Here is a 13733-nt window from a genome sequence, read left to right on the forward strand (position 1 = left end):
CATTAAAGGTGGATTTCCAAGACGACTTGCTGAGTGCAACTGATTCATGTAATGTGCAAAGTATGAATGAGTGGATGATCAAATGTAGGTTGTAATGTGTCTCAGAGAGCTTTTAAACTATTTATCTTTGTATCTATTTATTTAATGGAATTTTCTTAACTTTTTTCAATTGAAATATTTCTGCTGATCAGTTGCATTTGTGTTCTAATATGAATTTTACTTTACAGTGCTCCTTTGTGCCCAAGTTCCACATTTCCATCAAAACCAAGTATGAAGACAATAATGGATCAACAGAAAATGTAAGTTGTATTCTAAACTCTTTTGCAATCGTTCAGATTTTAATAGGGCCGATGACCTTAGATGTTAGGCCCCTTTAAACATCAAGCATCCTGTTTTAATATAAGCAGCCGTAGCGTCGTATCACATCATTGTGTTTTATTTCCAAAATTCCAGAATTTTTTTTAATTATGTAAGTTTACATGTACAGATATAATGCTTTAACCAGAGTGATGATGTGTTGTGTGTTACCCATTAATACTCATTGATGCTGTGGCCAGTTGAATAGTATAGTTAGCAGGATTGCAGGATTGAATTCCAGTACAGTTGTATGGTATTTAAGGATGCTTCAATACGAGAGAGTTTCGGAAGAACCTATCTTTTGAGCAAACGTCTGGCATGCCAGCATCTCTTAAAACTGATAGACATGCTGATTATTCTGCTATGAAACTCTTCTTCTGTAGCTAGGCTGAGTGGTTCAGGTTGTAAACTACTGGCACTCTGAGTCCAGTATTGGCAGGTTTGTTCCCTTCTCGATCTAGTACCATTTTAAAGTGCTCAAATATGCCAACCTTATGCTTGCACGTTAAAGAACTCTTGTGAGACAAAATATGTGGCACATTGGCATTTCCAAAAACCATAAAAATAGTCAAGAGAGAGCGTGCGTGGACGTGGAGGGTTCAATTTAAAAGCATTCCAAGAAAGTGGGACTTTCTAAAAAAACAATGTTTTGCTGTATAATCAAGAACTGAATTGACAAAGTCAATCAGTCACTTTTCTTAAATGATTCAAAGAAATTGGAAATTTATTGAACATTTCTTTTGTAAGTTATTCCAGTCCCCAACTCCCCTTCCTATAAACAAATATTTCCCCCTATTTGTCCTCTTGAATTCGAACTTTATCTTCATATTATGATCTTTCTTACTTTTAAAGACACCTATCAAACTTATTCATTTACTAATGTCATTCCATGCCATCTCTCCACTGACAGCTCCGAATGTACCACTTATTAAACTTTATACATCTCATCGTTGGGTGTGTATTGAGCAACATACATTTTTCCAAAATAACACTTTTAGAAAGTCCACCTTTTCAATACAATATGGTTTTTATTTACATAAAAAAAATTGTTATAAATATATTAATGGGACATGTTTTGCCCACATTTTAGGCATCATTGGCCATTGTTCCTATACTCAATGTTCAAAATATCCTGGATCCTGGGTATTTGTGTCCTGATAAAACATTTAAAATTGTCATGCCAAATTGGATGATTTCATCTTCTATAGTGAATTTTATATTTCGATCTAGTGTGTTAAGGTATTGCAAAGAATAGACTAGATACTGTTGTTGTACTTTTGGTCTGTGATGGTAAACGTGTCGTCGACATAACTATAGGCTTAAACCATGTATTTTTGTTTTGATTTTTTTATGTTCTAAGTGGTCAAGGTAAATGTCTGCTAAGATGCCTGAAACTGGATCTCCCATTGATAACCCTTTCTGACGATATATTTTCTTATTGAACATGAATAAGTTATTGTTGAGTACGAAATTAAATGTATTGATCAATTCATCAATTTCCATGACGCTGAGATGACCGTGTTTGGTTAAATTGTCTTTAATGATGTTAACTGTTCCTTTTGTTGGAATGTTCAAGTACGTATTGGTAATATCGAGCAAGCACACGGCGTGGTCTGGTTGTATTTAAAATTTTTGTAACTTCTCACAAAAATCGATTGAATTATTCAGCGGAGAATTATTATGAAATTTATAATGTTTTTTAAGAAAGCTATGTATAAACTGTGATATTTTATATGTTGGACTATTTTTACTATTGATGATTGGTCTGATGGGAATTTCTTTTTTGTGTATTTTTGGTAGTCTGATGGGAATTTCTTTTTTATGTATTTTTGGTAGTGCTCTAGCTGTAGGTATGTTTGGGTTCATGTATATTAATTTTTGTGATTCCTGTTCATTTGGTAAAAAGGATGAATTTTTGAGCAAAGTCTTGAGATTGCATTGGGTTCGGGCTATGGGGTCTTTGTTTATTAACGAAAACGAGTTAACCGTGAAAAAAGCGTCAGTCTTATTAATGTACTCATTTTTGTTCCTTATTACTATAGAAGTCGAAATTAGTAAGTCCATAAATTTTTTAGACATTACCATCACACGTAAAGATGATAGAATAAAGAACAGCTCATTGCACTCGAACACTCAAAAACAAGCAGCGTCCTATAGCTTAATACATAGAGCCTTTAAAATATCCATCACACCTAAAGACCTCAACAAGGTTTTTTTTTTTTTTTAAGAAAGTGTTTCATTCTCCGCCCTAATAGGCGGGGCGGGCCCCTAGACAGTAACGTTGTCTCCCAGGCCGGAGCTGTGAAAGGAACTGTGTGAGGTGTAAAATTAAGAAGGTGGGTAGAACGATGTGCTAATTTGGTGAAGAGCTATGGGGATGTTAATAATAGAGGGTGTGCACTGGAATTGAAGTTTAGAGAAGGGTGCTAGGGTGGAGTTGAAGGGTTAGGAGGTGTAGGGACATAGTGATATTGTGCAGGGAAGATGTTAGGTATCGTATGATTTTCAGTGTCAGAGGTGGGTAGGGGAAGAAACTGGGTGTGGGAGGGAGTGGACTGACGAATTGGCGAGGTTGTAAAGAAGGGGCTGGCCGGGGGCGGCGGCGAGAATTGATGATGGGATGTCTTACGGGACGGGGTGGGGATATAGAGGGCTCAACTTTATGTCGATGATAGATGTAAGCTCCATTGTCAATAAGGTGTTGTACATCATCAGCGCTCGGGACGTGGATGCGTACCAGATATGTGGGGTCAGAAGAGTTCTTTATTCTGAAGATACGATGAACAGGGACGCCTTCAGCTTGGAGTTGTTGGAAGATGGTACTTTCTGAGAAAGCAGGATCCACACCGCGGATCACACAGCTGAACATGGTGCGGCGGGGTTGGTGGTGGCTGTGTGGTCGATGATGGGGCGGAGGCTGCTGTTTCGTCAGCATCTGAGGATGATGAAGGCGGCGCAATGGTTGTAGACTCGGATGTTCCAGCAGGTATATATTGGCGTTGAGGTTGTTCAGGATTGAAGGAAGGAGGGAGGGAAGAGGTCATGAGTGGTGATGGATGGCACGTTAGAACTGTTGTGACAGGGACCTGTGAAGAGGTGAGGGTAGATGTCGAGGTGGTTGTAGTGACGGTAGTAGTGGTGGTTTTATTGGGAGAAGGGTAGAAATTAGTCGAAGTCTGTTATTGAGGTGTCCCTTGTGATGGCACGGCGGCTGTAAGCGTAATTGGTCCGTTGTGGACTAACTGAGCTGCAATATCTGAAGGTGTAATTTCCACTCGGATGGAGGCGGCGGTTGATATATGCTCCATTGTCTATGATGTTCCAAAAGTCATCTGCAGAGGGGACATACAGCAGTCCATCTGATGATGGCACGTGGCCGGCGAGAAGTCTTGAGGCACTGTGGATGCCGATCGGGCGCAGCTCAGTTGCAATGTCTTCATCAGCGAGAGATAGATTAACGGCATGGGTGATGCAGGCATACATGGTGGAAGGGGAGGCCGACTTCCTACTTGGAGTCAGCCTATTTGCTTTGTTACATTCGGCGAGGTAGCAATGGTATAGTTGGCGAGTCACCCGGCCGAAAAAATATCTCTGTAGTTGTAAAGAGAATTTATTGTCCTGTTTAGAGATCGTGGAGGTTGTCTGTTTACAAGGTATTACGATATATAAGAAACATAGCCAAGTGGATTTAATACAGATATGGTTAACCGAATAATAAGAAAAGTCAGAAGTTGACAAACGTCAAAATTAATTCCGGAAAAACAAAGTCCACATTCACCTCATTTATTTACAATAATATATCAAGTTTTGAACCCATTCAAAAAACATGATTTCAAAATCGCATTCAACACATAACACTAACCAAAGCATGTTCCTAAATCACAATAGTGTCAACTCCAACAAAGATCAATAGTCAGGTTCCGGGATTTACCAACTCGCATGTTCTCAATGTTTCGCCTTGTACATTGGACAAACAGGGCAAAGTTTCTTAACAAGATATTTAGAACACTATAATGCTAATAAACATCATAAATTTTCAGCCATGAGCGTACGTAAGAGGAAAACTGGACATACATACACGGCCATAGAACAACACTTAACTATTACAAAGAATATCAAAAAGGGCAAATTAATGAACAAATTCGAAAACATCTACATTTTAAAATAAAATCCTCAATTTAAATGACATAGTAGATGCCAAAAACCCTCTATACGATCAAATCCCACAATTATTAAAAATATTAAAAAGTAAAAGAGAGTACCTTTCAAAACTTTAACAAATGGGCACACATAAAAGCTCTGCCCAAAGAAAAAACTCCTCCGAGAACAACCAATACATCGTCCGCCCACCTTTTCCCCACCCATCCCTCTCCGCATACTACACACAGATATAATATGAGGCGCACGGGGTCAGCTACAGCCAGTTGAATCGATAGTGTCACCAGAGCAAGTCAGCTGCAAGAGAGGCAAGGGGGTGAGAAAGAGCCAGCTCGATTACCCATTCATACTTCAATTTAAACACACTCTGCAACTAAGACATACATTCTTTTCTCGTTACAGACTCTCAATCATCTATTATCTACCTACAAATTGAAGCTGCAAGATTACAACATTTTGTTGTTAACGACTTTGAGAAGTCCCCTATTTGAACCTCCATAGTGACTACTCCACATTTTTTTAGCAACACAAGTAACATTCTAATGTTTCACAAATACACTCACAGAAGTTAAATCACAAAGTAACACCCAAGTTCGACTACATTCCAAAGAGCAAAAAAATTGGACATTCAAGCTCATGCATCCAATCAACCAGAAAAAATAAGTTATTTGGACTTTTAAGGCTGTCCAATTAAACCAACCAGTATCATGCAATAAGATGGAACATAGCAATCAGGCTTTTTATTGACTGTTTAATAAGTATAGACTCGCTTTTTAACAGAATGTACATAATGCCATTGTTTTCACGTATAGCATAATTCCACCAGTCAGAATAATCAAAAATAGCAAGTTGTTTCCACAAATCATACATGCATACAGAAACATATTTTATTAAATAATATCCAAGTTAGCATGACAATTTTAAATGTTTTATCAGGATACAAATACCCAGGATCCTGGATAATTTGATCGTTGAGTTTATGAACAACAGCTGATGATACCCAAAATGTGGGTGAAACATGTCCCGTTAAAACATGAATAATGTAGAGATTTTTATGTGAATAAAAACACCAATACCTTCAAATTGAAGCTACAGATTACAACATTTTGTTGTTAACGACTGTGAGAAGTCCCCTATTCGAACCTCCATTGTGACAGGCAGCACGCTACTCCACATATTTTTAGCAACACAAGTAACATTCTAATGTTTCACAAAATTTTCTAAAATGTATTATTTTGGGGGGAAAATACTGCTTAGTCGAGCAGCTCGTCTCCCTTCTACCCAGTCTTCCCAACCCAAACTTTGCAACATTTTTGTAACGCTACTCTTTTTTCAGAAGTCACCCAGAACAAATTGAGCTGCTTTTCTTTGGTTTTTTCCCAATTCTTGAATCAAGTAATCCTGGTGAGGTTCCCATACACTGGAACCGTTCTCTAGTTGAGGTCTTGCCAAAGACTTATGCCCTCTCCTTTACATCCTTACTACAACCCCTAAACACCCTTATAACCATATGCAGAGATCTGTACCCTTTATTTACAATTCCGTTTATGCTTTTTTTTGCTAGTTGTTTTACGTCGCTCCGATACAGATAGGTCATACGGCGACGATGGGACAGGAAAGGGCTAGGAGTTGGAAGGAAGCGGCCGTGGCCTTAATTAAGGTACAGCCCCAGCATTTGCCTGGTGTGAAAATGGGAAACCACGGAAAACCATTTTCAGGGCTGCCGACAGTGGGGTTCGAACCTACTATCTCCCGAATACTGGATACTGGCCGCACTTAAGCGACTGCAGCTATCGAGCTCGGTATTCCATTTATGTGATGAAGATCTTTCCTTATATTAACACCTAGGTAGTTACAATGATTCCCATAAGGAACTTTCACCCCATCAGTGCAGTAATTAAAACAGAGGACTTTTCCTATTTTTGAAACTCACAACCTGACTTTTAACAGCATTTATCACCATACCATTGCGAATTGTCCATCTCACAACATTATCAAGGTCATTTTGCAGTTGCTCACAATCTTGTAACTTACTTATTACTCTATACAGAATAACATCATCTGCAAAAGGCCTCATCTAGATTCCACTTCTTTACTTATATCTTTTATATATATAAGAAAACGTAAGAGTCCAGTAATACTGCCTTGAGAAATTTCCCTTTTAATTATTTCAGGGTCAGATAAAGCTTCACCTGCTCTAATTTTCTGAGATCTGTTTTCTAGAAATATAGCCAACCATTCAGTCACCTTGTCCAGTCCAGTTGCACTCATTTTTGCTAGTAGTCTCCCATGATCTATCCTATCAAATGCTTTAGATAAATCAATCATGATACAGTCATTTGACCTCCTGAAGCCAAGACACCATATAATCCTGAATACCACCCGCCACCGAATAAGACCCGCATCCTAAATTTGAGACGGCAAAATGCGGAAAAAAAATAAAATATCAAATAACTTGCATACCTATTTAATTTTCTTCAAGTATACCACAAATATAAATTCAAACAGCTTACAATTAATAAAATCATCATGAAAATCGTAAATAAAATCTGTCCAATACTCAGATCATTCACAATTCGTCGTCGTCATCTGAAGTTTCACCATAGGAACTTTCGTCGCTGGCATCTTTCCACAAATAGTCGTCCTCACTACCGTCCACTGAATTTGAAATTCCACATTTCTTAAAGCTTTTGAACACTAGATCGTTGGGAATGGGCGCCCATGCGGTCTTGATCCAGCATGTTAGTCCCACTTCAGGCCTCTTCACTCATCCAGTTGGTGTTAACGCGTGATCACCATCAGACATCCATTCGGTGTTCACGCGTGATCACCATCAGACATCCATTCGGTGTTCAACTGTTTCATTGCAGTTTTGAAAGGGCGGTTCACGCACACATCCAACGGCTGTGGAATACAACTGAGTCCTCCGGGAATTATCGCAAGATCGGTTTTTCCTTTCCTCATCATATCTTTTACGGCGTCAGTTGTATGTCCTCGGTAACTGTCCAACAGAAGCATGTTCCATTATAGTAATGAAGTTCCCAGGCGACGTTGCCAAACGCACTTCACCCAGTCCTCAACTAATGCACTGTCCATCCAACCGGACTCCTGTGTTCTAACAGTAACACAGGACGGCAAGTTTCCTTTCAGAAGTGTTTGTCTTTTCAGAACGACTTATGAAGGCAGTTTGGTTCCATCCATTAATACGCACAACATTACCGTGCATGGTTGCTTTTAGTTACCACCTGTTCTTATGGTTACACTTTTAGAACCTTTCGTATCCACTGTATTTTCCAGCGGCAAATTAAAAATAGACAGGTGTCTGGTCAGGATTCCCAATTTGCAACAGCAAATAAGATTTCTGCTTCCTAAAATGAATAATGTGACGCTGGAAGGCCTTTAATTTTTCTTCATATGCCCCAGGGAGACATGAAATAGACGTAAGTTTCCGAATGCACAATCCCTTTCTCCGATAATTGTTTCAGATCCATCCGCGGCTTGCAGTAAAACCCTGTGTTTAGAGTTGTTTTGAGATCCTTAGTTCTTTCAATTGACACATTTCACTAGACACACCATATCCTAACTAGTGTTTTTCTATCACAAATTTGTGGAGTCGTTCTTCAATTTCTGGAAACACTGCACTCCGCCCGCAGAACACACTGCGATCACCATTACTTTTTAGAAGTTTTTCCTTCTTCTTCCGCCAATCACGAATACACGTTTCATCAATATCGTACTTTCTGCCAACGGTACGATTTCCGTATATTTCAGCTTCGCTTACAACATTAAGTTTCTCACGCACAGTAAATGACTGCAGACGCCATTTTGAATCCATCGCTTGCTATTGAGACAGCACTTTCACGGCACAGATACGGAACTTGAAAGTGAGTGAGGTAGTCTTCCGTAACCAACAGTCTCGACTCTCGCAAAGTACGATATCCCACGAGATCAGCTATTCGCGCACCCAGCATGCCAGCAACACTTGTGAAACAAATGACGATCGAGCATCCGCAGCAGCAGCTTTCATATTTACTGCATATTTACCCATATTCTTTGATTTACCATATTTCATTACCTTACATTTCGCATTTACATGCACTGTAACCGCATTGAGAAAAATCTATCTTGTTTTCTAGAACACAACTAAAACAATAAGACCTGAATGCCCGTTTACATGTGGTATATTGAGTACGGTAACTCCATGTAAACATAGTAAATATTTACGAGAATGAACGGCTTGAATACGACCCGCACCCAAGATTTGGAACCAATATATTGGTGAAAAGAGTGCGGGTGTTATTCGGGATTATACGGTATCTGCTATTTCTTGCTGGAATCCTACAAGTTGAGCTTCAGTGGAATAACTTTTCCTAAACCAAAGCTGCCTTCTATTGAACCAGTTATTAACTTTGCAAACATGCCTAATATAATCGGAAATAATGCATTCCCAAAGTTTACATGCAATGCATGTCAAACTGACTGATCTCTATTTTCAGCTTTATGTATATCACCCTTTCCTTTATACACAGGGGCTACTATAGCAACTCTCCATTCATTTGGGATAGCTCCTTCGTGCAAACAATAATCAAGTAAGTACTTCAGATAGGGTACTATATTCCAACCCATTGTCGTTAGTATATCCCCAGGAATCTTAACCATTCCAGCTGATTTTCTAGTTTTCAACTTTTGTATCTTATTGTAAATATCGTTATCATAGGTAAATTTTAATACTACTTTAGTATTAGTCACTTCCTCTATCCAGGCATCATCCTTGTAATGAACAATCTTTACATACTGCTGACTGAATACTTCTGCTTATTGAGGATCCTCACATACACACTCGCCTTGTTCATTAATGATTCCTGGAATTTCCTTCTTAGAACCTGTTTCTGCTGCGAAGAGCCTATACATACCCTTACATTTTGTAACCTTTCTACACTGGTTACACAAAACAAAGCACTAAACACAGTAAAGGGGGAAGGTAAGAGCAATTACACAACATTAGAACCACTACACACTCAGAAACATTAACTGACATTTCACGGATCTCCGGCGACGAAAACATACGTAAATATCAGTAGGGCCAACTAGTGGACAATAAACCAGGAAAGTGGAAGGAACTACGACCTACTGAGGCCAACGACATGGCTTCTGTTGCAGATTCCGAAATAATCCGCCGTGATCCTTTAAATTTGAAAGAATATTTACAAGTGAAATTTTACAAATACATTCCGAAACCAAATCCACAAAACTTGCAACTTACGAACTATAAGCTCCGTGATACACATAACTTAGAGGTTCTTTGATAATATCTATGTACAAGTTACAAAATTCCAAACCAACTATACATCTAGTTACAAATCCAATTGTACAATGCAATTTACAGTGAAGTAAACGTACTCTCCAAAACTCTAGCGTACATCAAGTGACACTGAACTACCAGAGGCAAACCCCAAGGTAAATATATCAAACTACAATCTACATATTTAGTGAAATAAGAAATGGGTATGCCTCGAAAACAAACAGGCAAGCCCAGCTGAAAAGCTAAGGCGTCATAAATAATTAATTTGGCGAATCTAGGTTAGGCTAGGGCAGACTCCCATACGAAATAGCAACCGAACATTATGGTAATTTTAGCCGGTGCAGAATTCAAGAGTGCTTACCCGAAGGGGGCGCATCCCGGAAGTGAGGCGTCGCACACGGCGTAAAATTTCAGACAAAACAGACCGAATTATCACGAACGCTGCCTCGCTCTCTATATATAGGAAAACCCTGGCCTTGGAGTAGCCAATCAGAATGCATGAGTCCGGCCATCCCCTCCTAGGTTCACCAATCACAACTCCAACTTTAGTCGCGAACTTATCCTACATTCTCGAATATGCGATCGCGAACCTTCCATTTCCAGAGCAGTCAGAAAATATATTCCAGAATACCTAACCAACAAAAGGCAACACACCCTGTTCAAAAATTTATGTAACAAAAGTTTCTGGATACTTCCTGTAAATATAGAACTGAATACTACTATTTACAAATACATATGTTATCAAATATTACACTGTACAGGTTAGGTCATTACATGGCATACAAATAAAACAAATCACCACACTTTCCAAATAAAGTCTTCAATAAACATTTTCGACTTCCACTACATTGTTCACCTGTGACACATTTTTCACTAAAATTTGTACGACTGCCAATTATGCTTGCTATCATCTTATCGTTAGCTGCCTTCTTTGCTAGATTCAATTTCCTAGTAAGTTCCTTCAATTTCTCCTTACTTCCACAGCCATTTCTAACTCTATTTCTTTCCAGTCTGCACCTCCTTCTTAGTCTCTTTACTTCTCTGTTATAATATAATGGATCTTTACCGTTCCTTACCACCTTTAAAGGTACGAACCTGTTTTCACATTCCTCGACAATTGCTTTAAACCCATCCTAGAGTCTGTTTACATTTTTATTTACACTTTTCCACCGATCTTAGTTACTTTTTAAAAACTCCCTCATGCCTGTTTTGTCAGCAATATGGTACTGCCTAACAATCCTACATTTAAGACCTTCCTTTCTAATCACATTTATTTTTAATTACGACGATAACAGCTTCGTGATCACTAATAACATTTATTACTTCGTTTTCTCTATAGAGCTCACCTGGTTTTACCAGCACCATGTCTAGAATATTCTTCCCTCTAGTTGGTTCCAGCATTTTCTGAATCAGCTGTCCTTCCCATATTAACTTATTTTCCATTTGTTGTTCATGCTTCCTGTCAGTCGCATTATCTTCCCAATTGACATTTCGTAAATTGAGATCTCTCGCTACAATCACATTCCTTTCCATATCATTTCCCACATAGCTTATCAAACTTATCAAATAATTCTGAATCAACGTCAGTGCTACCCTTTCCAGGTCTGTATACACCAAAGACTTCAACTTGCCTATTATCTTTGGAAATGAGCCTAGAATTTCATGTATGTCATCTTTAACGTTTTTGTAGCTTACAAATTCTTCTTTCACCAGAATGGATACTCCCCCTCCTTCCATTCCTGTCCTGTCTCTACGATACACACACACACTAGTTCCATGAGAAAATTTCTGCATCAATTATATCATTTCTCAGCCATGATTCAACTCCTATAAAAATATCTGGTAAGTATATACTGTATTTACTCTTGTATTAGACCTCCCTCCTGGCTTTGAAAAAATTAATCTTGCATACAAGACCTCCCAACGTAATTCGTCAGAGTTGAACAACTATTCCGCTTCGAAGCGGGTGCAAGCCTTACTGCAGCTCCGATAACATCACACAGATTTGTAAATAGTTTCGTCCGTGCAATCCGTGCAATGTAAACGTGTCAATGTCGTGGTACATCTGCATTTCTTGGTTAAGATATATCGCCTCCGTAGCATAGGGATACTGCAGCTCTGATGACGTCATACAAATAGGTCAATAGTTTCGTGTCCGACCTATGCAATTAAAGCATGCATCAGTCATGCTATATGTCTGTTTTTTTTTTTTTTTTTTGTAGTTAAGGATGTCCGCCAGCGTAATGGTTAGCACAGTTAGCTGCCGTTCTCGGAGGCCTGAGTTCAGTTCCCGGTACCATATTGCCAGAGGTTTAAGAATGGCAGGAAAGTTGATATGCCGTAAAAATGGTATAATACATGCAGCTCCCCTCCACTGGGGGCTGCACCACCTCAAAATGAGAAAACGAGTTAATTTTGTTAAGAAATATTAACGATTGTTGCTGTAATTATAGCAGGCGAGATCATGAGCAAAGTGATTGTTTAATATCTCGTAACTCGGGCGAATATAGCCTACGTAATCTTTGAAGCAAAGTAGGTGTAAAACACGATAAAAACAATCCAATAATAACAATTGTTTACTCGCCAACATACCTAAATGATACTAATAGTAACGTTATTGATTTTACGTTTCCACTATTTACTTTTACAAAAAAGTATGTATACTACATACTTTTTTTAAACAAAGCTCGATAGCTGCAGTCGCTTCAGTGCGGCCAGTATCCAGTAATCGGGAGATAGTGGGTTCGAGCCCCACTATCGGCAGCCCTGAAGATGGTTTTCCGTGGTTTCCCATTTTCACACCAGGCAAATGCCAGGGCTGTACCTTAATAAAGGCCACGGCCGCTTCCTTCCAATTCCTAGGCCTTTCCTATCCCATCGTCGCCATAAGACGTGTCGGTGCGACGTGAAGCAAATAGCAATTTAAAAAAAGTATGGTGGCAACAAACGTTTGAAATTAAATGTTATGATAATAAAACGTATTACTGTCACACCTGTAGCTATCCATAAATGCGACAAGCTTTCCTATTATTTATTTTTATTCTTTCTGTCGTGGAACTTCGACACTAGCCGGGCACTTAGTAGCATACCTAACGTAAACAATGTGGTCTCTCTTATCTCAATTACAGCTGTTTAGGTAAGTCCTGATGTCATAAATATAGAGAACAAGCATGAAATGTACTTAGAAATAAAGGTCTGACTTTCAGTAAGCCCCAGTTATCCAAAGAATGCTTCCAGTCGCTATGTATTCCGTTCAGAAAGTACAACTCGTAACACACGCTAGTTATCAGCTGGTGGGTTGGCATGCTTTTTACAGCACGGCTTTATTCTAAAGGGGTGGGATCTGCTACACATACACCAACTGGGAATAACAGAGACCATCTTCAGAAACCATTTGCGAATAGATTCTCACTGTTTGGACTCTATAGTCGGGTAAGAAACTATTTTTTAAGTTGCAAAAAGATGGTATCTCGAATACTCACGATTGCCGTGAAGATGACGTCATTTGGAATGACGACACACCGGTAGCAGTGAAGTTGGTGGCACAAGACGACGATAATTAATATGAAAGCAATGATCAGGTTTACAGTGTGGTAGGCCTACTGGTTAACTAACAGACACAAATGACTCCCATTACATTCTTGCATATTAATATTGCATAATACGATACCCTTATCCCGTTTCTCTACGGGGTTGAGTATGAAGTGAGACGAATCTTAGTAGTGAGTTTTTACGACCGCATGCGCTTCCTGACATCAACCTCATCAGAGGAGTTAGTGAGATGAAACGAATGACGTGATATAAGAGTAATTAAAACTGACTGTATTTACTTCATATGTAGGCCTGAAGGTCATATGTTCACCATTTATTCGTTTTACATTTAGAAATGCCTTCCAACAAAAATAGCCAGTAAAAC

General features: G+C 38.9%; 1 protein-coding gene across 1 annotated transcript in view; it reads left to right on the forward strand.

The window, feature by feature from the left end:
* The window catches only part of rdgBbeta (cytoplasmic phosphatidylinositol transfer protein 1), a 185692-nt gene that overhangs the window by 96991 nt on the left and 74968 nt on the right, over positions 1 to 13733 (forward strand). The window contains exon 5 of the mRNA XM_067139742.2: positions 228 to 299. Coding sequence (XP_066995843.1) covers positions 228 to 299 — 72 coding nt within the window. The remainder of the gene's footprint in view (positions 1 to 227; positions 300 to 13733) is intronic.

Source organism: Anabrus simplex, chromosome 2 (assembly GCF_040414725.1).
Source record: "Anabrus simplex isolate iqAnaSimp1 chromosome 2, ASM4041472v1, whole genome shotgun sequence".
NCBI classification, from domain to species: domain Eukaryota; kingdom Metazoa; phylum Arthropoda; class Insecta; order Orthoptera; family Tettigoniidae; genus Anabrus; species Anabrus simplex.